Raw genomic sequence first — 26475 nt, forward strand, 5'->3', positions numbered from 1 at the left:
AATTGGACACGACTGAAGCGACTTAGCAGCAGCACCATAGGTTAATGTCAGGCTCCAAATTTATCCTTCCCCTCCACCTTTCCCCTGTGCAAAGCACAGAATCTTGGAAGAAAAGGTTCAGAGTAGGCTTCTTGGAGGCGGTACCATCCTCTCTAAGGATATGTAGAAGCTTCTGGGGTGGCAGGAGGGAGCAGTTTGTGTCAGAGGTTGAGAAATATAAGAAAATATGGCAAAACTAATGTACTGGAGTGGAACTCAGGGTTTGGGAAAGAGATGAGAGTTGATACTGGAAATATCGTGGGGCCAGACAGAAAGGGGCTTTGTTTGTCCTGTCAGAAGGTTGGTTGTTTATGCTGAAGTCTGTGGGAAACACTGAGAACAATGAGATGGACTTTTGATTTAGAAACTCACTCTGATCTCCATGTGAAAGGCAGTTAATTGGATGCAGATGAATTGAATCTAAGGGTCCAAATTAAGTTATAAATGGTTGGACTGGATTTTAGAGATCAGTGATTCAGAATGGGTGGGACCTAGTGACCAGTTAGATAAAGGAAGGCAGCAAGCTTGGGTGAAAAGCCACATCTTTCTGAGAGATACAGAGCACAGTAGGAAGGGAGTGGGGATGGGGAGAGGATGTTACTTCATCTTCAGTGCTTTAGAGCCAACTGGTAAACAGGCCTGGGCCCAAGGTATAGATCTGGGTTTTGGGGAGGACAGGTGTTTGAAGGCATGAGGTTATGCACAAAGAAGATCCAATGAGTTATAGTTCTGAGATGTTTTTTAAGTGGACACATCTGAGAATGTTTATGAATGAGAGAAAGTAGCTGGCAGAGGAGATGTGTGTAGATCTAGGAGAGGAAATGATTTGTTTTTAAAAACTTGAATGCTTATCATGTACCTGGCCCTTTTCTAGGATCTGGGGTTCACACCATCTGTTAACTCTTCTCCAAGGACAGCTCAGCTCATCCCCTGGTGAAAGGAAGTCAGATTATTCTCTGCATCCCATTCAGGTGTAGGAACTTTTCCTTACCTCTGAAGGTACTTACTTAACCAGAGTAATAACTTAGAAATCAAAAGAAATTACAGCTGAAAGGGACCTTAAAGTCCACTGTACTTAATTTTCCCTAATATTTTGCATTGAATATAAGAAAAATATATGGCAGAAAGCATTCTCTTATAGTTCCTTCACTGAACTTTCTTTATGTCTTGCATCCAGTGGGTCTAGCTTTTGGCCTCTTCCTAAATTTGCTTCTTCATCCATATTATTACATTTTGCCTGGACTATTGCAGAAGCACTTAGGTGGTTTTGCTACACTTGGGCTTAGTTCTCTAAGTCCATCTGCCTACTCAGCTTGAGTGATGTTCTAAAATAAAAAGATATGTTTAAAACAATGCTTGCAATAGCTTTCCCACACAGGATTATTGCATGTTAGTTGCACAGCTTGTGTTTTGCACAGAGGGATGAAATCTGAACTGTGCTCTGCCAAGCCTCATGGGGCTCTTTGGCCCTGAGGGAGGATTCTTTTTCTAATCATTCCCTTTATCTAACTGGTCCTTCAGCAGCGGGGCTCCTTTTTCTAATCAGCAGTGGCACCCTTATTGAGCCAGCGTAGCCCCAGACCTATGGTATAAAAGCCATACTGTCTCCCAGACTTGCTTCAGCCAACATCTCTATTATTTTATTTTTTTAATATTCATATGTTCAAAGCAGTTTTATTTTCAGTAGCCCCAAGGTGGAAACAACTTAAGTGTCCATCACTAGGTTTATAAATTGTAGCACGTCCTTACAACAAAATACCACCCAGCAATTAAGAGGAATGAGCTATCCACAACAGCCTGAATAATTGTTGTTGTTCAGTCGCTCAGTCATGTCCTACTCTTTACGACCCCATGGACTGCAGCTTGCCAGGCTTCCCTGTCCTTCGCTATCTCCTGGAGTTTGCCCAAACTCCTGTCCTTGAGTCAGTGATGCCATCCAACCGTCTCATCCTCTGTCGTCCCCTTCTCCTCCTGCCTTCAATCTTTCCCAGCATCAGGGTCTTTTCCATGAGTTGGCTCTTCATATCAGATGGCCAAAGTATTGGAGCTTCAGCTTCAGCATCAGTCCTTCCAATGAATATTCAGGACTGATTTCTGTTAGGATTGACTGGTTTGACCTCCTTGCAGTCCAAGGGACTCTCAAGAGTCTTCTCCAAGACCACAGTTCAAAAGCATTAATTCTTTGGCATTTAGCCTTCTTTATGGTCCAACTCTCACATCCATACATGAATACTGGAAAACTATAGCTTTGACTAGACAGACCTTTGTCAGCAGAGTAATGTCTCTTCTTTTTAATACACTATCTAGCTTTGTCATAGTTTTTCTTCCAAGGAGCAAGCATCTTTTAATTTCATGGCTGTAGTCATCATCCTAAGTGTTTTTGGAGCCCAAGAAAATGAAGTCTGTCGCTATTTCCATTGCTTCTCTATTTATTTGCCATGAAGTGATGGGACCTGATGCCATTGAGTTTTAAGCCAGCATTTTCACTCTCCTCTTTCACCTTCATCAAGAGACTCTTTAGTTCCTCCTTGCTTTCTGCCATAAGGGTGGTATCATCTGCATATCTGAGGTTATTGATATTTCTCCCGGTAGTCTTGATTCCAGCTTGAGCTTCATCCATCCTGGCATTTAGTGTGATGTGGTCTGTGTATAAGTTAAATAAGCATGGTGACAATATACAACCTTGATGTATGCCTTTACCAATTTTAAACCAGTTCATTGTTCCATGTCCAGTTCTAACTGTTGCTTCTTGACCTGCATACAGGTTTCTCAGAATAATTACTCTGAGTGAGAAAAGACAGACCAGGAGAAAAAAAAAAACTACCTACTGTATAGTTTCATCTATAAAACTCCAGAAAATAAACTAATCTATAGTGGCAGAAAGCAGCTCAGTGGTGGCCTGAGACTGGAGTGGAGTGACAACATCTCTATTTTAATTTGTTTCTTCTCCCACTTGCACCCCTGGCCTTTTATCATCCCGACCTGCAGTATTTACAGTGCCCAGCAGGTATCCGGTTTGAATGTCTTCACAAGGGTGCTCTCTGCAGTTAATCCACCTCCCTGTCCAGCTCTAAGTAGTGTCATCTTTCTAGATTCAGCTTCAGGGTGATCATGAAGCCATCACTTAGATATAACTTTTTGCTTCCATAGGAACCTCTGTACATATAGATTATCTTTCTTTATCTCATGTGGTTAAAGTTTTGAGTTTACATATGTCCATCCATAAAGAGGGTTTAAAGGGCAGGAGTCTTTTCTAATCCTTAGCCCAGAGTGGATGCTTTTTAATGATGATAAAATGTATGGTTGAAGTCACTCATTTTACAATAGTTTTGCTTTAGCTTCTGACAGGAATAAAGTTTACAGAAGTCGTGTTCCTGCGATAAGAAATAAAGACGTGACCTTCCAGTTGTGTAAAGCTCTTAAATGCTGTTTAAGTGCGTCAGGTGCGCTAAGGAACCTGGAGCTAAACGGGCTAGTTCTGAGAGAGAGAGACTTAACGATGTTGACAAAGGTAAGCCTTCAGCGAGTCCTGCCAACGTTTGATAGTTGCTTTGGGGGGAAACTAAACCAATAAAATTTTGAACTTTTTTTCCTCATTAAAGGGATTGAATAAATCGGCCACTCTGGTGCACCTGTCTCTTGCGAATTGTCCGATTGGAGATGGAGGTTTAGAAAGTGAGTGTCAGTCTTGAGTCTTCCCATCAGACTGGTCTTGTGATTCACTGCACACCACGTTGAGTCCTGTGTACCTTTCCTTGGTGCTGTCCCCGGCTGGATTGTTTCCCATATCTGCTCGTACCGTGGTCCGTTCTCATTTGTACCACGGAAGTCTGTCATGCTGGGTACTCTGAGCACTACTTTTACTTCAGTTTGCATTAAGCCCCAAACCACACATTTTGTATTTTCTGTTTTTTGTGTTTGTTTATATTTTTGTGGTTTCTCTTTAAGAAATATTATGGGAAGGGAAATAGCAAGATGTCAAGAGCATAAAAAAAATCTGTATCTTTAAATGGCTAAAACATCCATCTTCAGTAATAATTATAATGCACTGCGGAATGTGTTAAAGTAGGAGATATATTCAAAGTACTGTAAGAGCATTTAAAAGGCGAGCAAACTCAGTAGTGTTGGCAGGGGTGTATCATGGAAGTAATCACAAAGAAGGTGACTGCTGGGGTCCTTAAGCATCCGTGGGTGTTCACTGTGCCCAGTACTGGCCTGGAGGGCTAAGGTGGGCTGCATTTCAATTTCAGGGAACAGAGTTTGAGATCGTCTATCTTATATTACTGTATTATATTGCATAGTACCTAATAAGATTCTGAGTTTATAGTTGACATTTAAATTGTTGATTGAAAATTGGGATATATCATTGGAAATAAAAGTAAGAGTCTTATGCATTTTAGGTTTTTCTTTTTTCCCGTGTGTCTTAAAAGGTATATAATACTTAACTGAGTGGTGAGGAATAAAGTTTTCAGTACTCAGTGTATTCAGTTTTAGTATCTAAGTAGAATTAAACTGGCAACCCACTCCAGTGTTTTTGCCTGGAGAATCCCAGGGACGGGGGAGCCTGGTGGGCTGCCGTCTATGGGGTCACACAGAGTTGGACATGACTGAAGCGACTTACCAGCAGCAGCAGCAGAATTAAACTATTGCTGTAAACTGGAACACTTTAGCACTTCGTTATGACTTATTTTAGAATGCACCTAACAGTCAGTTACCTATTGGGGAAGATTGGCAACAGTGATTTTAAGAATCTAGCTATAAACCTCCAATTGACTCAAGAAAAGCAAATAAGTCAAGTTTGACCAATGTATAGGCTCTTCATCTTATTGTGTGTGTGGTTTTCTTTTTTTGTTTTGTTTTGTTTTTTCTTTTAGTTGTTTGTCAAGGTATAAAGAACTCTGTCACTCTTAAGACAATCAACTTCACGGGGTGTAATCTGACATGGCAGGGAGCAGATCACATGGCCAAGATCTTAAAGGTGATTTCATGTTTAAACTTTCATGAAAACATATGTGACTGAAGCACATTAATTTTTTGATACAAATGGCAGTGATTTTTGTCTTTTGATACGTGTGAGTGCAGCTTTAGTTTTGTTGAAAGAATATGACCAGTTTTCAGTTTGAGATTCTTCCATTTAGTAAAGATAGTCCACTTAATCTTAGAAATAAGACATTTAATATATACTACATAATAATATTTAAATACTTTTATGTCTTTTTAGTTATTGAAAACATTTATTGTAATACTGTGAAGAAACTGTGTCATTATAGTCTTCAAGACTTAAATAAATGAAGTGTTTATTAGCTGCTATAGTCTATAAACTAATAAAAATTACTACTTCAGAGCTCTCTAAATATAGTTTTAGAAATACTGCCTTAACAACTTTATAGTGGTTATATTTACTGTGTTTAGGCCTAAAATTATTTAATAATTTGACATGAAGCCTTTTTAATGCTTTGATGGTGCAGATCAAGGATAGGTGAACTATGGCTGGGGGGCCAAATCCAGCCCGTCCCCTGGTTTTGTAAAGAAAGCTTTGTGGAACATCGCCACACCCACTGTTTGCATGGTAACTAAGGCTACTTTCACCCTACACCCATGGTGATAAGTAGTTGCCTCGGAAACTGTATGGCCCACAAAGCTGAAAATTTTTTAATTTCAATTATAAACATTTAAAAATGTTTTGCACCTATACAGGGCAAATCCATTGATCCCTGGGATAGAAAATGATGGCGAGCTTGTGTGCTGAAGCCAAATGTCCTAGGTTTAGATTTCATCTCTCCCAGTTTCATAGCTGATGACCATGGGCAAATTGCTTAACCTCTGTGCTTTGTTATGAAGTTTAAATGAACTCATTTGGATAAATAGTGCCTGGCACATAATAAGCACTGTGTAGTTATTGTTAATAGAAAAATGACACTAATGATTTTTCTTTTAGAGTATCAGAGGAACTTTGAGTCTTGTTCAAAAATGTAATAAGATTTTTTCCTTTAAAGTCAGAGTTCCTTGTTAACAAAATTTATTTTATGTATATAAAGAACTGAATGTCTTTAAGATAATGCTAGTGGTTAAATGTCAAATTCTCGGCACATCAAGGCACATCAAACTGAGTTTGCATAGTCCAGGCCTTTAAAGTTGGTGTGTATACCTGAAGTAGTATGTGAGATCCATTTTGTAAATATAGTTTTTAAAGTAATACCTTAGAAGTTAGAAGAAGATATTAGAACCCATTTACTTTTGTATCATTTAAAAAATATCTGTGTCATTTACAGTGTACACAAATTATATGTATAGAACTTCATGTATGTAACTTGTTAATAAATAAGATGCATATTAAAATTTTTTCTTAGAGGGTGCCCAGTCAAGTGTTTGGAGACCACTGGAAGACAGAATGATAAAATTTAGAGCCTCAGCAATGACGGAATTTAGAACTAATTCCCTGGGTTGGCAAATAAGGGAAATAAAATTCATAGACTGTAAATGAATTGTCAAACTTTATATAGCTAATGAAAAACAGTCATCCAGTGGCTAGAGTCTGATCACTGACAGACTTAAATCTGGGTCACTGAATCCCTAAAGCAGAATTGACTGTTTAACTTCTCCTGTCATATATGCTTGGCACGTACATGTGTATAAATCTCTGACATAATAAGCTGTACTCAGTAGGCATATGCTGTTTGTTCATTCAAGTGACTTACTTTCCTCCCATTCAACCTGTGAAGTATCAGACCATCAGAAGGCATGAAGAAACCTGGGCCGAGAGTCTTCGTTACAGGAGACCCGATCTCGACTGCATGGCTGGTTTGAGGCGCATCACTCTGAACTGCAACACGCTCATTGGGGACCTTGGTGCAAGTGGTTTTGCCGAATCTCTTAGTGAGGATTTATGGCTTAGAGGTAAATTCTAAACTTGAATATATTGAATTTTTCATACTAGATGTGCTTAGCTTTGGGCATGATACTGTTGCCATATGATTTTAATTTTTTTAATTTCATTTTTTTTCAATAGCTTTTATTTTACTTTTAAACTTTCTCTGAGTTGCATATATTCTTTATGGAAAATACAGAGTAACAGGAGAGCAATTACCTGTAATCTTAATGCCCAGGCATAATCACCATTCATTTTGGTGTATATATGTTCAGTCTCTTTTTTTTTTTTTTTCTTTCTATAAATGTATTTATACACTTAGGGATTACAAAAATAGACTGTAGTATACTTGCTATTGCATATTCCTATTTTTTTCACTTAATGATGTATCATGTAGTATTCCATCATATTGATGTCCTGTAGTTTAATCAATTCTTTGCAATTAGATTTAGACAATTTGCTTTTCCCTATCAGAAACAATGTGAACACGTTGTATATACATCTCTGTGTCCATCAGGATTACTTCTGTAGAATAAGTTACTAAAAGTGAAATGACTAAGTGTGAGATATTTTTAATACTTTGGGTACACATTGCCAAACTGCCATTCAGAAATGTGCCAATTTGTAGCTTAACCCTCACAAACACTGGCTTACAGCACTTTTAAAATCTGTAAAACTACAAAAATGAAGACCTCTCCCTTTTTTATGTGACTTTTTTCAGTTAATAAAGTATGAGCATCCTAACAAGTCAATAATTTACATCTATAGCATCATTTTTAGTGACTGTTCAGTGTTCCCTTATATAAATACGTCACATAAGCTTATTCACTCTTGTATATAAGCTGTGTCCCATTTTTCAGTTACAGTTCTCATACACATCCTGGTTTATATCTCTGATTATTTCTTTTGGTTAAATTCTTAGAGAGTTGATGAATCAAAAGGGCATACTGATTCTGAAAGCTTTTATTACATGATGACCTAATCTGATAGGTGAATAATCACATTTTATTTTAGTTTGTATTCATTTGATTTACTAGTGAGATTTAGGGACTGTTTATATTAATTTGGCTAGTTGGTTAATTATACCCTGTGTCCATTTGTCTGTTGTAAGAGTTTGTAAGGATTGCATCATATCCTGTCAGATCCACATGTCTGACCTTGCTATTTCTGTGTGTCATGGGGTTTTGAAAGACTCCAGTTATTTTAATGTAATAGTATATATGCTGTGGTCAGTTGCTCAGTCGTGTCTGACTCTTTGCGACCCCACAGACTGAAGCCCTTCAAGCTCCTCTGTCCATGGGATTTTCCTGGTAAGAATACTGAAGTGGGTTGAATTTCCTCCTCTAGGGGATCTTCCCAACCCAGGGACATATAGCACTTTAGAAAAAGACTGATGATAGTTTCCTTTCATTTAGTATTTTTTAATACCTATGCTTTTGTACTGATGATAACTTTGGTTTAAATGAATAGGTTGTTCAGCCCCAGAGCTATTAGAATTCATGATCATTTGTCCTGGATTTTGTCTGACCTTTTACAGAAAGTGTTGTTGACCAACATCCTTTCATGATAGGTTTTTGGCATGTATTTTCTATTCACATATTCTTTGAATTTGTTATTATTTGTATCCTCTTAGACTTCTTTGTCTTTTTTATTCTAAAGCAGTTATTATACTTTTTCTACTTTGTTCTCCCCTTTTAACCAGTTTCAAGAGTGATTTGGAACTCAAGATGATGATGAATAGAATGCAGTGCAGTTTCTGAGCTATACCAGTTTTTGCTTGTGAGATTTACAGTGCCACTACTGCCCTTGCCCTCCCTGACAGCTCAGTTGGTAAAGGATCCACCTGCAGTGCAGGAGACCCTGGTTCAATTCCTGGGTCAGGAAGATCTGCTGGAGGAGGGATAGGCTACCCACTCAAGTATTCTTGGGCTTCCCTTGTGGCTCAGCTGGTAAAGAATCTGCCTGCAATGTGGGAGACCTGGGTTCGATCCCTGGGTTGGAAGATCCCCTGGAGAAGGGAAAGGCTACCCACTCCAGGATGCTGGCCTGGAGAATTCCATGGACTTATAGTCCATAGGGTCACAAAGAGTTAGACATGACCGAGCAACTTTCACTTCCACTACCCTTGTTCATTATGAACTGAGATTCATTTTGTTTTGTTTTGTGCTCAGAGGTTATATGCAATTTATTCTTCAGTTCTGTAATTATAAAATATGCTGGATGATTTATTGGTACTAAATGCAGGGTAATCATTGTACATCCAAGAAGAGGTTTTTAAATTGGATGTGTGTGTTCATATATTTTTATGTTTTTTTTCAGTACCCCAAATTACAAACCTGCTATGACTGCTTTTATGCAGGACTTTTCCACATGTGGGAAAATGAGAATTGTCTGTGTGTTTAATCTGTATAGTTAGCAAGTGACCTTTTTGTCTTTCACCAAAAGCACTTGACCTGCAGCAGTGTGGCCTCACCAATGAAGGAGCAAATGCTTTACTAAAAGCCCTTGAAACCAATAGAACTCTGGTTGTTCTGGATATAAGAAAAAATCCACTTGTTGGTATGTGGTCACTTTTTTTTTAATTGATTAAATAGCAAAACAAAAGCACTTTTTAATGTATTGACGATTTAAAAAAACTAACGTGTTTAACTACACAGTTGACCCTTGAACAACTTGGGGTTACTGGTGCTGACCCGCACAGTTGAAAATCTGGGTATAACTTTACAGTCAGTGATTCTGCCTCTGTGGATTCAACCAACCTTGGATCAAATAGAACAGTAGTATATATTTACTGAAAAAAATCTGTGTAACTGGATCCACAAAGTACAGACCTGTGTTGTTCAAGGTCAGCTGCACTTTCCAAATGTTGCATTTCCCTTATGTTTTCAGCAGATAATTTACTAATTAAAGTGAATTATACTTGTAAATCATTCTTACCTCTACTCTGAAGGTGAACCTAGGTAATCTTGCTTCTGCCAAGCACCTTATTTCCTTCTTGTGCAATTCTTGGAACAAGTGCTTTATTCCTTTGTCAGTTTAACAAGTAAAATTTTTTAATAACCTTTTGTGTACCAGATACGGGTTTCGGCACTAAACCAGAGATAAAGCCCTGAACCAGACAGACAAGGTCTTGCCCTCATGGAGCTTACATTCTACTGAAGGAGTTCAGGTAGAAATGAGTAAACAGATGAGGAGTATAGTTTTAGATAGTAGGAAGTAAAAACATATCTTAATGTAAAGGGAGTGAGGAGGGCAGGTAGGCCTACATTGAATATGCTTTCTAGGGGACAACTTTACCAGAGAAGTAATGTTTGAGTGGAGACCTGAATGAAGAGAGGAGCAAGCCATGGAAGATCTGGGGAAAGCACATTTCAGGACAAGGGGACAATGAGGATGCAAGCATGTAGGTGGGTGGAATATTTAAGGAAAAGCACGGAGGCCAACATAGCCAGAGCACTGAGTGAGGAAGAGTGTGGTATGCCATGAGGTCAAGGAGCTAGCCGGGGCCTGATCTTGTAAAGTCATGAAGGCCAGGGTAAAGACATCAGTTCAGTTCAGTTCAGTTCATTTGCTTAGTCGTGTCCGACTCTTTGCGACCCCATGAATTGCAGCACGCCAGACCTCCCTGTCCATCACCAACTCCCAGAGATCACTCAGACTCAGGTCCATCGAGTGAGTGATGCCATCCTCTGTCGTCCCCTTCTCATCCTCTGTCGTCCCCTTCTCCTCCTGCCCCCAATCCCTCCCAGCATCAGAGTCTTTTCCAATGAGTCAACTCTTCGCATGAGGTGGCCAAAATACCGGAGTTTCAGCTTCAGCATCAGTCCTTCTAAAGAACACCCAGGACTGATCTCCTTTAGAATGGACTGGTTGGATCTCCTTGCAGTCCAAGCGACTCTCAAGAGTCTTCTCCAACACCACAGTTCAAAAGCATCAATTCTTCTGTGCTCAGCTTTCTTCACAGTCCAACTCTCACCTCCATACATGACCACTGGAAAAACCAGAGCCTTGACTAGACGGACCTTTGTTGGCAAAGTAATGTCTCTGCTTTTGAATATGCCATCTAGGTTGGTCTTAACTTTCCTTCCAAGGAGTAAGCGTCTTTTAATTTCATGGCTGCAGTCACCATCTGCAGTGATTTTGGAGCCCCTCACAATAAAGTCTGACACTGTTTCCACTGTTTCCCCATCTATTTCCCATGAAGTGATGGGACCAGATGGATTATTCTAAAAGAGTAGAGTGTTTTAAACTGGAAAAAGGCATGATCTAAATAATGTCTCAATAAGATGACCCTGGCATAGCGAATAGACTTGGGGGGCTGGGGCAAAGACAAACAGGGAGACCAGTTAGGAGACTGTCTCAGTGATCCAAATGAGAGATGTTTATGGCTTAGCTTAGCTTGGAAGTTTGGAGCAAGTGAAAAGCCATTGAATTCAGATTGTATTATGAGGGTGTAGCTAACAAGCTTTGCAGATGGATTAGATGTGGGGTATGAAGGAGGTATTAACAGAGAGTCAAGTCCTTGATGATTATGTGCACAACTGAATGGTACCACTTAGAAGGGGGCTGATGGGAGGAGCAGCTTTTGAGGGAATATCGAGACTTTGGTTTGATATTTTAGATACCTTTGAGGTATCTGAGTGTCTGGACAGTTCTCAGACTCTGCTTTCTATTCAAAGGTACCCAATGCCACTTTAGATGCGAAGTGTTTAAATTTGACCTTTGCTGCTACCCAAATAGTAGCCACTGGGGTCAGTCTGCAAGATGGCATCTTAGGTTTTGAGGAAGAAATTAGAATATACAAAGGGAAAAATTGGTATATATTATATAATGTAGATTTCATATTTAATTTTATGGGAAAAGCAGTAATTCGTTGGCTTTTGTTTTTAAATGGAAATAGCCACTCATTGGGAAATAAATACTCTCATTTCAATTTATTTTACTTTAGATCATTCTGTGATGAAAGCCATTATCAAAAAAGTTCTCCAGAATGGAAGAAGTGCCAAGTCAGAGGTACAACATGTTTTAGTCTTCTAGAAAGAATTTCACTTTAATGTCTTTCTTTCTTAAAAAAAATTATAAGGATACTTTCGGCCATCTTAAACTAAGTTTTTAGTCAAATCAAGTGGCTTTTCTGTTTTTGAAAATATTGTGTAATTCTTTAATTCAGGTTCCCAGAAATGCTGTCAGAAACCTTTTATTAACTTAAAATATTTTAATTTCCAATTAAAATCAAACCTTCATAAATTATCTGTAACTTAAATGGCATATTTATTATTTCTTTCTCAGTACCAATGGATAACTTCTCCATCGGTGAAGGAACCAGTGAAGGAACCATCCAAAGCTGCTAGACAGAAAAAGAGAACCATAATTTTGGGAGGTAGTCGGAAAGGAAAAGCTACTATTAGAATTGGTAACTTTTTTTTTAATGCTACTAGAACTTATAGCCCTTATGTTTTCCAATGTGCTGAAATTAAAACAGCCAGTATTAACCACATAGATATTATTAATAGGACTATAATTGCCTTGATATGTATTATGAGAATTTATAGAATATAGAAATTATAAGTGAATTTAAAGAGATGTTAATATTAACCAACTTCTGTTGGTTACTTCTGTTTACATTTCATAAAAGGTTTGTTATTTTGACAATATTTCCTGGTTGATGATTACTTCTAGTATTTTGCAATTGAAATTTGTGAAAAATTGGAAATAACCTGAAATAAGCTATTATAAGCATCTTCAGAAATACAACTTCTTTTTTTTTTCCTACTAAAAGATGTATGATTTTGATTCCCCATTAATCAGCTTGCTTAGAGAATAATGTATTAAATAGAAGTTGTCCAAAGTGTTTATTAAATCAAAAATAGCTTATGATTTGTCTGCCAATTGTTACTTTAAGACAGTAATAGTTTAGTAATCAATCAAATGGTATATAAAAAGAAATTAAGATTTTTATATCACACTAATTATATACTATTATTAAAAGTTTATATCATGTATAAAGTATTCTTAAAATAGCTAATTTGACTTGCTATAATATTAGAAATATAAATATAGGTAAATAAAACATGTATATATAAAACATCTTAGAAATTCTGTAACATTAGGTATGTGGTGGTATAGAATAGGGCATCATGGAATGAGAATAAAACAAATTTTTTTAAATTTAGCATGATTAAACAAAGTGGAAATGTAACTGATGTTTGCAAGCTCACTGAGCTATTTTAAGAGTACTTTTATTTTATTTCTTGGGCTTTTTTTTTTCTTTTGTATTTGCTTCAGTTATTTGGAGACATAGAGGTAAGCCAAATCAATGTCTGGCTATGTAGGTAGATCCAGGTGAGTATAGGAGTTAAATAGCTGTGTGAACTGTGTCCCATCTACAATTAATTATGTATGCCTTAAAAAGATGGGGGCTTTTATCAGAAATGTTTTTATCTCCTAAAGAGCCAAATGTAATTTTTAAAATTTTAATTACAAATATATTTGCATTACTTTCTGCAAGTAAAGGTGTACACATACAAACCATGTGCATATAGACTTTTTTTCTTGAATGTAATTAAGTTAAAAAACAAAACAGCACAGAATGAACTGAGCCCCTCTGTATTTTGAGGCATGTAAATTTATCCAAAGAAATCACACAGGATCATGTGGTGGTTATCAGTAAGCTACACTAATGAAACATTTGTCCTGTATCACCACATACACTCTTATTTTACACACCATCCTAATGCTACTAAAGTATAGTAGGTTTGAAAAATAAATACAATCATTTTAATATGATGTTTGTTTTCAGTAATGTTCAAATTAAACATTTAAATGTGAATTTTTTTGTTCTAAAGAAAATATTAGCTTGTAAGTCTCTTTTTTGCTACCAAATATTTCTTATAAAAATACTTGACTCTTTAGTACTGAAGTGTAGGGTAAGTCTCCGCATTTCACTCTTTCATCCAGTGGGTTTCACTTTTTTTGTGTGTTTTCTATATGAAATCAAATGAACAGTGAAGGTCAACAGACTTATAGGAGGGTAACATTGACTCATCTACCACCTGGTAACTTGTATACAGTCATAACTTTTATTTGTTTTTACATAGAAAAATTAATCTTAAAATGAAATTTTGGTCTAATCCCAAAGATTTTATTTGGCAGAAGTCATGGGTGTATTTATGTTTCTCTATTCTTGGGATTCAGAAATGCCAAAGGTGTTCTAAGATTCAGATTGAGTGTCTCTGCATGATACATAAAATGTATCATTCTTTGGGATTTTTTAAAAATTTATTTTTGCGTGTTCTGCATACCTCAGTACTTTTGTTTTAGTTAAAATAACTTGTTACTGTAGTGGACTACATTTTTAAAAATTGCTGGCCTATGTAAAACATTTTTACAAAACGATCCTGTTTTTAATGGCCTTGACGTCATTGTAAAGCGCCTGTTTTATTCCTTTCAGTGTGTACGCATGTGATAATTGCTCTGTAGGCTTTTAGTGCATTTGATTCCTTCTTTTCATGATTTCTCAAACATAGGATTGGCCACAAAGAAACCTGTAAGTAATGGAAAGAAGCACTCCACTGGTAAAGATTCTTATGCTCCTGAACCTCTGCCGCCTGGTGTGTCTGGTTTCCTGCCATGGCGTACTGCAGAACGTGCAAAAAGGAACAGGTAGAGCATTTTCATTCCCTGTCTTTTAGTCATTTAGAATTCTTTATTTTGGAGCTTCTATTATGTGGGAGGCCTCTGGTGGTTTCTATAGAGAAAGAAAGATAACTCACACATGGCTTCTGCCTAATGAGTCCTCTAAGAAAGAAAAACAAAAAATAATTGGGAGTTTGAAGTTGTTTCTCAAGTGTCACAACAGAGGTAACCCCATGGGTGTCCTGAGGAGACTAAAATTCTCTCCAATCGTGCAATGAGAAAAGTTTCAGTAAAGGCAGGTGTAGTTGAGTCAAGCCCTACAGTACAGAAGAGACATTTGGATCTGTAGGAATGGGAAAAAAGACATTTTAGGCTTGGGAATGGTTTAATGCAGAATGGATGAGAAATATGGATTAGAACTAATCTAAATCAACCAGCTTAATTCAGTAAATCAGATTTAGTTTGTCAAACTAGACTTAACTAGCTTTAGCTGATTACTTATCCAAGGGATAAGTTCATAGTAATTTTGTCATAGGGCTGTGAGTAAAATTTTTCAACTATAGCTCTAGGCTTGCGAGGTGAAATAAATTGCTCTAGGTTATTTTCAAGTGACTTATTTGGTAATATTCATGAAATTAGAATGACGCTAGTGGTAAAGAATCCACCTGGCAATGCAGGAGACACAGGAAACGTGGGTTTGGTCCCTGGGTTGGGAAGATCCCCTGGAGGAGGAAATGGCAACCCACTCCAGTATTCTTGCCTGAAAAATCCCATGGACAGAGGAGCTTGGTGGGCTAGAGTCTGTAGGATCACAGTGAGTCAGACAGAACTGAGCATCTGAGCACATTGATGAAATTTAGTGTTAACAATTGCTTAAGAAAACATAGAGAATTGATTTTAAATAGTACTTGAAGTAATTAATTACTATGTAAAATACCTGTTCAATTGCTCACATTTAGTTGATATTTATAATCCCCATTGGACAACTGACTACTTTTGTAAATGGTAATATAGATTCTTAAAGCATAAACTATAATATTGAATTCCCAGTCTTTGCACTTTAGTTTAAGAGCTTTGTGTATTCATATCTTCTTCTTAAGACATTTATTAATCTCAGGCCCATCCTCACCACAAGGAGTTGTAAATTAGAGAATGATTCGTACCACCAGTTAAGAAGGTAGACTGAAATCTCAACCACCCTGAATGTAGGAGCCAAAGGTGCCTCTCAGCAGTTCATAGAGTTGTCACAAAGCGGGTCTGCTAAATTCTGTTCACTTTTTTTCATAGCAGAGGCCTTCCAGGTCCTTGTTTTGAGCTGACTTATTTTTACATACAATTCTATGTGGATATTGTACATGATACTAAAAACTTATATTAAATGCAATTAACTGGTGATGTGTGTACATCAAGATACAACTTCATTTTGTTAATATCTTTTTAGGGGTTTTCCATTAATCAAAGCTCGTGATGTGTGTAATCAGTTGCAGGTATGTGGTTATTATATTTATTGTATACAGGGGGTTGAATTGGGAAGGGTGGGAGATCATACTCTTTACTTTTTAAATTGAACAGAGCCTTACAAAAAAACAGTTCCCTCTCTGAAATAAACCCATTTAAAACCTGTCTCGTCGTTCTCCCATTGCCTCTGTGTAGTTGTATAGATATGGCACACTGGGAACCTTGTGGTTATGTCTGTAAACAAGGAAGTGGGTTCTCCAGTCCGCAAGTCAGTGGTTACCCAGTAGAACGAACTTGATTGCAATTTCTAACTCCTTACGTGGAGCTGTCATACCCAAGAGTGTTCATGTGTTTTCAGAAAATGTTGTTTGGGGGCTGTCTGTACAAGTTCCTGATTTTCAAGCCAATATGAAGCGACATATCCCAAACCTCTGCTCTCTGAGCGTTCCTTCTTCCTCACCAAGGCTGCACACTTGCCTTCTTTTACAGCCTCATGGCCTTGGAGCCAGCTAATCCTGCCAGTGGTCTTAGGAGACTGTGTAGTTGCTCTGCTGAAATTAAAAGAAGAGCACCTTGGGTGTCAGTCCTGCCCCTGGATGTCTGGTAGAGGAGTGCATGCCTCATTCTACCAATGGGAGTTTCCTCTCCTGCAGGGCTTGTCAGAATGATATCCTAGTGAGTTGTCTTCTGCACAGTTATATAAAACTAACACACATCCTTTTGACTTATATACTTTTATGGGGTTGTGACCAGGTCAGTTTTTAAATGGAAGTGTCTTATTGAACAACATTCCAGTGGCAGTGAAGCTCAATAGGAGAATTGAATTATAATTACACTAGTTTTGACTGAAGGATGTTGAGAAAATGAAAGTTTTGATAGGTCAGTTTTAATTGTGTATGTATATGTGACTGCTGCCACTGCTACTGCTAAGTCGCGTCAGTTGTGTCCGACTCTGTGCAACTGCATAGACAGCAGCCCACCAGGCTCCTCTGTCCCTGGGATTCTCCAGGCAAGAACATTGGAGTGGGTTGCCGTTTCCTTCTCCAATGCGTGAAAGTGAAGTCGCTCAGTTGTGTCCGACTCTTAGTGACCCCATGGACTGCAGCCTACCAGGTTTCTCCGTCCATGGGATTCTCCAGGCAAAAATACTGGAGTGACTAATTTTTTAAAAAATTCTGTTTATTATTCACAGTTTAGATATGTTGACTTTCTAATTATTCTTCTGATTCTTTACCAGTCCCCTTACTGATGAATTGTCCTCCTAAAAGCTACATTTTCTTCCAGACTACTTGTGTCTGATGGTGAAGAATAAATTTCTAGTTTGCAGTATAAAGGTGATCTGAGAAAAAATGTTTACCCTGGCTCCTTACTTGTCTTCTATGAAAGAAACTTAATAAAATAATACAGATAATTCCAAATACTAATCCTAACCATGTACACCAGAGGTCTGTACAGTAACATAGCAAAAATAAGTTACTATAATTTTACTTTGTCATTGCTTGTGTTAGACTAAGGAGCAGTGGGAGACATTTACAAGTAATGACTTGATACCTCAGATCGCTTGTGTTAAATGTCCTTTAATATTTGGATATTTGGTATCTTGTTCATGTTGTCTTCTATACAATTTTGTCTTCTTTTTTTAAAGCAATCAGATTTTCCTGTGACTGTGACCATAGAGAGTCCTTCCTCCTCAGAAATCGAAGAGGTCGATGATTCCACAGAAAGTGTTCAGGAAGAGCCAGAGAAAATCAACTTGAAACAGGAAGCATTGCAGGTATAAAGTTATCACTTTAAAGATACAGAGAAGATTATTTTTCAAACAGATTAGTTGCGTCTGACTGCAACACTTGACAACTTGTGTGGGAGCTTTCTGTTTTCCCCTTCTGTCTGCGTTTTATCCCCTTGAACTTAGCTTAGACCAAGGTGAATGATGGACATTTGAACTCTAAGAAATAAACAATCAAAACATGTCACTAGTTACATATTTGCTTTTCTTTAGAACCTTAATATTAGATATAGGGAGAATCTTTAAGATAAACTTGAAGGAATTGAGTTCTGAATGAACGTAGTCAGCTGATTCAGTGCCCTTGTTTTACAGATGAGAAAATTGACAGTTCTTTTTATAGGAGGGGTGTATGGCCTCATTTTTAATGAAAAGTTGAAAAAATGTTTCAATATTGATATTCTCCTTTCCTAAAAATAAAACAGCAATAAGCTCCATTATATTGCCTAATAAACTGGACATCCAATGTCATTCCATACTTCTCTTTGTATGGACAGAAAAGAAAAATTGATCTTCATAAGAAGTTTTTACTCTTCCAAATAATATATTAATTTTATTTCCACTTAAATGCAGAGCCGATACTTTGTAGAAAATAAGGGAAGCATGGTTTCAGGGCGCCTTGTTACTGTGCTACAAAGTCTGTGTTCAATTTTTAAAATCACTTAGTATGATTTTCTTTTAGTATGAAATCTTGATAAATTTTGAACTAGCCCATTATTAAAGGACAACGGAAATTACTGTTTGATTTTTAAAAGAAAAAGTAAAGATTTTAGTTTTTTAGGTCAAATTACTGTTAATATAGAGAAATTTCATTATGAAATATTACAGTAGGAGGAATCTGTAGTTCATGTAGAATTACCCCCTTTTCATCTTATAAATGAGCACCTACAATTTGCAGCACATAAGCGGTTTACTGGTAAGTTGCAGAGTAAGACAGGACCCTAGGCATTTAACCCACATTTGTTGTCATTTTAGATGTGTTGTATTCGTTTCCTTCACCAGTAGGTCGGGGTGTTGTATTGATATTTCTAAAAGCAGTTGTGGACATTGGGAAAGACCAAGAAGTTTTATAAACTGTGACTACAGAATAGATCCAGGATGCTCTGAGAACCCTTTCAGCTCTTCTTTGTTTTAACAAGACATTACAATGATGGTATCAAAGTGTTTAAATATATAAACCCCCAACAATCAAGAGATTTCAGAATATCTTTGAAAGACAGGAGACAAGTGGAAGAATGTGAAACTGAAGCAGTAGAACAAGGGGAACCATCACCTACAATATGCCCAGGGACCGCCTGCAGCTGAGGGGGAATGTGATCCCCCTGCAGAAATAGCTCCATACTCAGAGGTGCATGTAGGGGAGAGAGTGAAGTTACTTAAGCAGGTGAGTGAAATAGGGGGAGCTCATTGAGTTTGTGCTTGAAAGAGTTGAATCCCAGCCCCACCCTCACTTTCCTGAAATGAGATAATTTCATTTTGAAAAAATTAAACTGGAGACAACTAGGGCAGCTGTTGTGAGTTTTTACACCCTAGAAAAGAGTGCCTGGGGGTATCCTATTATAGTCACTACCCACTTTTTCCTGCATTAGAAAAGCCAGTCAGTCAGTGACTTCCAGGGAGCTTTTTGCTCTCATTCTTAAATAGAAAATAACTATCATACGCCTCGTAGTTGAGTAAAGCTTACAACAAGAGAGGTGGGAAAAGAGTAAAAACAAATCCTAGTAGGACCAGGGAAAATTTAGGGAACAAAATAATTTAAGAAAAAACCCTAATTCGTGTCCTTAAAGAGCTTTAAAATAGGAGCTGGAAACTTTAAAATAAGAATAGGGTGTTAATTAAAAAGGGAATGTCAGAAAGCAGATAAATCTCTTGGAAATGAAAATGTGGTTGCTGAAATAAATTCAGTAGGAATTAAAGAAATTTCTCAGTATATAAAAAAGAAAGAATGGAAAATGTGATAGAAGTGATATATTGGGAGAGGCTGCATCGAGGAGGTCCAGCATGTTCCTATTAAAAATTCTAGATCCAGAAAAAAGTGGAGGGAAGCTGTCAAAGGGCAAGAAAATTCCACATAGCTGAAAGTAAGCTTCAGGCCTCAAACTGAAAATAGCTAAACAAAAATAGCTTCTACCTAGATACTCTACACTATGAAATTTTAAAATACTGAAAAGATACATCCATTCCAGAGATAAAAATACTGGTCACCTAAAAAAAAGAAAATCTGACATTATCATTGTTGTCATCAGCACCATGGATTCTGGAAGGCATTAGAAAGATAACTCCAAAGTTTTTCAGGCAAATAATTTTCACCCTAGGGTTTTGTATCCAGCCAGACTATCAGTCATAAGTGGAGGCTGTCTAAGATATTTTGTACGTAAAGAAATTTGAAAAGCTTACCCCCTGTGCTATACAAGTTATTTGTAGAAATAATCCGGCCAAATGAGGGAATAAACTAAGAAGGAAGGTAATAGGGGATTCGGGAAACAGTGGATTCAGTGCAGAGTCGGCTGGTATAGATTTGAGAGCCTTCCATTAGTTGTGTGATTGACAGCTTAGAAACGCATTGAGGCGTCTTGTACTTACTATGCATTAGATACTGTTGGAAGGGAGGAGGGAGAGGAGGAGGAAACTGAACTCCAGAGGAAAAAAGGCTACACTGACATAAACATGAAGTGAACTAAATTATGGTAGATTTTTTTGGAGGGTGGGAGGGGGGCTGCACCTCAGTTTGCAGGATCTTAGTTCCCCAACCAAGGATTGAACTCGTGTCCTTGGCAGTGAAAGTGTGAGTTCCTATAGTGAATAGCCAGTGAATTCCCTAAACTATGGTAGATTTTAAACTACTACTGATGAGCAAGAGAAGAATCCACTTTAACCTGACATTACAGGTGTCCCCCTTTTCAGTGACACACAGAGGCAGTGACCACCTATCTAATTTGTTGTCCAAACCAGAACACTAATAATGTAAGGAGTCACTATACTTCTGTAACATCAGGACAGCAGGTATAAACTGGAACACCCCAAGGCATCTGAGGGTATATGGTCATGCTGTACAAGGGTAATGACACGGAAACAGTATAAGAAGTATAATCTATACGTAGAGACACAGTATATGTCTGCAGTGGGCAATATTAATTTAATTGTAATAGTAGAAATACTGTCTTGGTTTGCAGCTTTTATTGTCAACTTGCATGTAGTAACAAATAACTAACCTGAACTATACTTAGTATGTTAGTATTTACTTAGTATGTACTGAAACGTATCGTGTCCTGGTATGTACTCCGTATATATTATATTCTAAGTGTTTTTAACATATAACTCATTTAATGCTCTGAATAACACATTTAATGCCTATAACTCATTTAATGCCCTGAATAACCTTATGAGGTTGGTGTTAGCTAGTATCATTCCTGCTTTTCAGAAAAGGAAGCTAAGCCACAGCAGGAACTTGCCCAGCCTGTCCCTGATTTATGGTTGCATCGGGGCTTTGAGTTCAGGCTTTCTGCCTCTTCTCTTAAACATTGCTCCATACTGACTCTCAAATAACAGAAAACTTAACTGCACATAAAGAAGAAAAAGAGAAGTTGCTCAGTGATGTGATGGACTCTTTGTGACCCCATGGACTGTAGCCCACCAGACTCCTTGGTCCATGGGATTTTCCAGGCATGAATACTGGAGTGGGTTGCCATTTCCTTCTCCAGGGGATCTTCCTGACCCAGGGATCGAACCCAGGTCTCCTGCATTGTAGGCAGATGCTTTACCGTCCAAGCTACCAGGGAAGCCTAACTGCACATAGAACAGAATATAAATTTCAACTTTGACAATATAAAAGCTAGGTTTGGAAGGTAGACGGGGTAGAAAAAAGGGGAAACGACACGAATGTCCTCATTTTACAAAGCGGGACATTGAAAGAGTTTATAGTTGATCAGCAATATAGATTTTTAAGTATATCACTACATGTGGAAGAGATCATGACCAGTGGAAAAACTAATAATGACATAACTTTACTAAGCAGTGTGGATATAGGAAAGAGTGTAAAGGAACTAAATCCTTACCTAGTAAATTAGAAAGTTAACAGATACTGCCTCAAATTTAGTCAGAAGTAGTCATGTAAGTATAGTATTTGGAAATGGAAAATTAAAAATAAGACTAGTTTTCTTAAACTTCATAAAGAAGGATATCCAGATAGCCAGTAAACATGGAAAAGTGCCCAACTTCATTAAGTAATGAGAAAAAAACCAAAACCAAAAAAACTACATGCTAGTGAGATTGACAGAGTCTGATAGCATCAGGTATTATAGACCTGGAGTACTATGAGAACCTTCCACCCTGCTTATACTGAAGTATACATCAATAGTACTTTGAAAAGCCTTTAGCACTCTCCATCAACTGAAGGTATATAAATACCCTGTAACCCAGCAGCCCTCACGCCCGCCTTGGGTAAATGCACCAGAATAACCGGTACAACAGGATTCATGCGCATGCGTTAGGACAAACAGAAAAAACCCAAAGTGTCCTGTAAGAGTTAAACATTAAATAAATTATGTATGTTTGTACAGTGGAAAAGCTTTCAAGGAGTAAAATTGAATGGACTATTAGGCTGGTGCAAACATAATTATGGTTTCAGACAGTGAATCATTATAACTAGGCTCAAGCACATCTTTATTAATCAAAATAGGAACCATTACAGTCAACACTTGTTTACTAACAAGAAATAAGTTTTCTTATTCCTGTAGCATAAAAATCCATGCTTCAGGATTCAACAAACTCTTCAATAGCGTTTTCTGCCTCCTGCTGGTTGTGGAAGTGTTTTCCCTGCAAAAAGCTGTCAAGATGTTTGAGGAAGTGGCAGTCAGTTGGCAAGAGGTCAGGTGAATACGGCGGATGAGGCAAAACTTGATAGCCTAATTCATTCAACTTTTGAAGCTTTGGTTGTGTGACGTGAGGTCAGGTGTTGCCATTGCAACCCAATGCCAGCTGCAGGTGTTGGGATTTTCAGAGTATCGTATTGATTTACTGAGTGTACTTCTCAGATGTAGTGGTTTCCTCAGGAATCAGAAAGCTGTCATGGATCAGACAGGCAGCAGACCACCAAACAGTGACGATGACTGTTTTTTGGTGAAAATTTGGCTTTGGGAAGTGCTTTGGAGCTTCTTCTTGGACCACCCACTGAGGTGGTTGTCACTGGTTGTTATATGCAATCCACTTTTTGTTGCATACCACAATACAATTGAGAAATTGTTCATTGTTGTTAAGTAAGAGAAGATAGCACTTTAAAATGATGATGATTTAAAAATTTCTGGTCAGCTCATGAGGCACCCAGGCTTCCCTTGTGGCTCAGCTGGCAAACCTGTAGTGTGGGAGACCTGGGTTCGATCCCTGGGTTGGGAAGATCCCCTGGAGAAGGGAAAGGCTACCCACTCCAGTATTCTGGCCTGGAGAATTCCATGGACTGTATAGGCCATGGGGTCTCAAAGAATTGGACACGACTGAGTGACTTATCAATCTTTTTTACCTTTCAAATTTGTTTCAAATGCCAAATGACCATAGAATGATTGATGTGGAGTTCTTCAGCAACTTCTCATGTAGTTGTAAGAGGATCAGCTTTGATGATGCTCTCAATTATCGTCAATTTCTGATGGCCGACCACGGTACTCCGCATGTGTAAGGCTCTTGGCTCCTTTATAAACTTCTTGAACCACCACTGCACTGTACATTCGTTAGCAGTTCCTGGGCCAAATGTGTTGTTAATGTTGCCAGTTATCATTTCCATAGTCTAAAATAAGTATTAAATAAAAACAGCAAGTAATAAATCATTAGCAAAAAAAATAAAGTAAGAATGCACATTAAAACGATATATCAATATAACCACATTTATTTAGAATGTATTCCAACATCAAATAGCAAATTTCAACAATGCAGAAAACTGCAATTACTTTTGCACCAACCTAATATAACTACAGATAGCAATCTGGATGAATTTTTTAAAACAGTGTTGAGTGAAAGAAATAAAATAGAGAAGACAGTGTACACTGTGATCCTCTACATAAAGTTGAAAGTGAAAGTTGCTGCGTTATGTATGATTCTTTGAGACCCCATGGATAGTCCATGAGATTCTCTAGGTCAGAATACTGGAGTGGTGGGTAGCCTTTCCCTTCTCCAGGGTATCTTACCAACCCGGGGATCGAACCCAGATCTCCTGCATTGCAGGCGGATTCTTTACCAGCTGAGCCACAAGGGAAGACCAAGAATGCTGGAGTGGGTAGCCTATCCCTTCTCCAGCAGATCTTCTCGACCCAGGAATTTAAACCTGGGTTTCCTGCATTTCAGGAGAATTCTTTACCAACCGAGCTATCTTTCCATATCGTGAAAGATGCAACCAGGTTAAAGGAAATGGTTGTCAAGAAATGAGGATGGTGTTTATAACTGGGGAAAGAAGCCTGAGATGAGGGAGGGATATGTGGGATCTTTAAGATGCTGACAAGTACTTGCAGATTTGAGTGGTGGTTATGGGTTATGTAAGTTACTGTAAGTTGTGTAAGTTATGGGTCATAGTCACTGTTTGGTGGTCTGCTGTCTGTCTGATCCATGACAGCTTTCTGAATCCTGGGGAAACCACTACATCTGAGAAGTACACTCAGTAAATCAGTGATGTACTCTGAAAATCCCAACACCTGCAGCTTTTCAGTTGTCACATTGACACTTTTGTTCTGTGTACTTCTCAATATGCATATAATATTTTACAAGTAAAAACCTGCAAACCTGCTCAAAGAATTGGTCACCTCTAGGGTGCTGGATGGAGAAGACAATGGCACCCCACTCCAGTACTCTTGCCTGGAAAATCCCATGGACGGAGGAGCCTGGTAGGCTGTAGTCCATGGGGTGGCTAAGATTTGGACACGACTGAGCGACTTCACTTTCACTTTTCACTTTCACTCATTGGAGAAGGAAATGGCAACCAACTCCAGTGTTCTTGCCTGGAGAATCCCAGGGACGGGGGAGCCTGGTGGGCTGCCGTCTATGGGGTCACACAGAGTTGGACACGACTGAAGCAACTTAGCAGCAGCAGCAGCAGCAGGGTGCTGGATGTGGATGTGGGACAAGACTATTTCATTTTAAGCCTTTCACTGCTGTTTGCATTCACATGTTCATTCACTCAACATTAATTGAACATACTCGGTGTACCAAGCACTCTTGTTAAAGAGTGCTTATAAGTTTTATTATATGCTTTAGCTCATGTTTTATTACATGCTTTAGCTCATGTAATTCTCACAAGAGCTCTGTGATGTGGGAGCTTATCTCCACTTTATAGATAAGAAAGTTGAGGTCTAGCATTATGGAACTTGTCCAAGATTATAGAGCTAACGAATAGGGCCAGGATTTTGCTTCAGAATTTTTAAAATATAATTTAAAAGATAAATTTAATTACTAATTATAAGCAAAGAAGTACACACTTAAGGGAGATGCCAAGTTTTCACTTATCCAGTTACAGAAAAAGCACACATCTTTCATACTGTATACAACTTGCATTGGTAGGGATTTTCCTTATTCAGCAATTATTTAATGGCTGACTGCTTTGTGCTAGGTGCAGGTTCTGGGGATAAACAATAAAATACACCCTCTTTCTTCAAATAACTTGCATTCTAAGTGAGGAAATAAGCCAAAAGTTATTGTAGTGATTATATACCAAGTGATACATTGCTGATGGCTGTATAAAATCTTAGGAATCTTTTAGAAAGCAGTTTGGGGATAGGTACCTCAAAGCCTGAAAAACATCCGTTTGCTTTGATCTCAGCCTCATTTTTATGGCTTTGTTGCCAGAACGTTTTTCTAAATATGGAAAAAGGTCTTCATGCATAAAAATGGTTATTTTGTCTTATAATATTGAAAAGTTGGAAAGGATTTAAATGTGTAATCAAAGGAATAGTTGACCAACCCCACTTAGTGGAGAAGGCAATGGCACCCCACTCCAGTACTCTTGCCTGGAAAATCCCATGGACGGGGGAGCCTGGTGGGCTGCAGTCCATGGGGTCGCTAAGAGTCGGACACGACTGAAGTGACTTAGCAACAGCAACCCCACTCAGTGAAATATTTTGTAGCCCACTTAAAAAAAATCCAGGTTATGAATCCCCTGATTATATGAGAAATGATTGATTTCAATCATTTTAAATATAAAAAAAGGTATACAATATGATTTAAATATATTTAAATTATATTGATATGATATACAATATGATGGGAGCTTGGTTCCAGAAAAAGCAACCTAGCCAGTGTATAGAAGGGAGGAAGGAGAGCAGATGACAGGAAAGATTTCTCCAAAGCCTTATCATTAGTCTTACCTAAGTAATAGAATATCAAGCAATTTTACTTTCTAATTTTTTTGGTTCCATATTTCTGTTTAAGGGACATGAATTATTTTGTAGGAGAGGGGTTCACTTTTTCAGAAAAATTTAATGCTCTGTTCTAATACTTTCCACTAGAGGGAGAAACTATTTCATGTTACTGCACGTTAGTGTGCTATTTAGAACCAGTCAAGAATATTGTAATTTAGTCTGCTTTTCTCAGACTGTGGTGAGGGTTTTTTGTTTGTTTTCTTATTTGTTTAGAATTTCTTTGAAATCAATTTTAGAAGATTTATTTAACCATTCTATTAAAAGTGGAGGAATTTTTCTCCTTTTTCCCATTGAAAACT

At 37.9% G+C, this 26475-nt stretch overlaps 1 protein-coding gene across 3 annotated transcripts in view; it reads left to right on the plus strand.

The window, feature by feature from the left end:
* Positions 1-26475, plus strand: part of CEP78 (centrosomal protein 78) — a 35217-nt gene that overhangs the window by 1458 nt on the left and 7284 nt on the right. For 2 of the 3 annotated variants that reach the window (XM_005210052.5, XM_005210051.5), the window contains exons 2-11: positions 3378-3550; positions 3642-3714; positions 4914-5017; positions 6762-6936; positions 9353-9466; positions 11856-11920; positions 12197-12320; positions 14434-14569; positions 15984-16029; positions 17646-17774. In XM_005210052.5, the coding sequence (XP_005210109.1) occupies positions 3378-3550; positions 3642-3714; positions 4914-5017; positions 6762-6936; positions 9353-9466; positions 11856-11920; positions 12197-12320; positions 14434-14569; positions 15984-16029; positions 17646-17774 (1139 nt within the window). Of the gene's footprint in view, positions 1-3377; positions 3551-3641; positions 3715-4913; positions 5018-6761; positions 6937-9352; positions 9467-11855; positions 11921-12196; positions 12321-14433; positions 14570-15983; positions 16030-17645; positions 17775-26475 lie in introns of those variants that run through there. The other variant, XM_059889463.1, reaches the window with a different exon arrangement.

Source organism: Bos taurus, chromosome 8, assembly GCF_002263795.3.
Source record: "Bos taurus isolate L1 Dominette 01449 registration number 42190680 breed Hereford chromosome 8, ARS-UCD2.0, whole genome shotgun sequence".
Lineage (NCBI taxonomy): Eukaryota > Metazoa > Chordata > Mammalia > Artiodactyla > Bovidae > Bos > Bos taurus.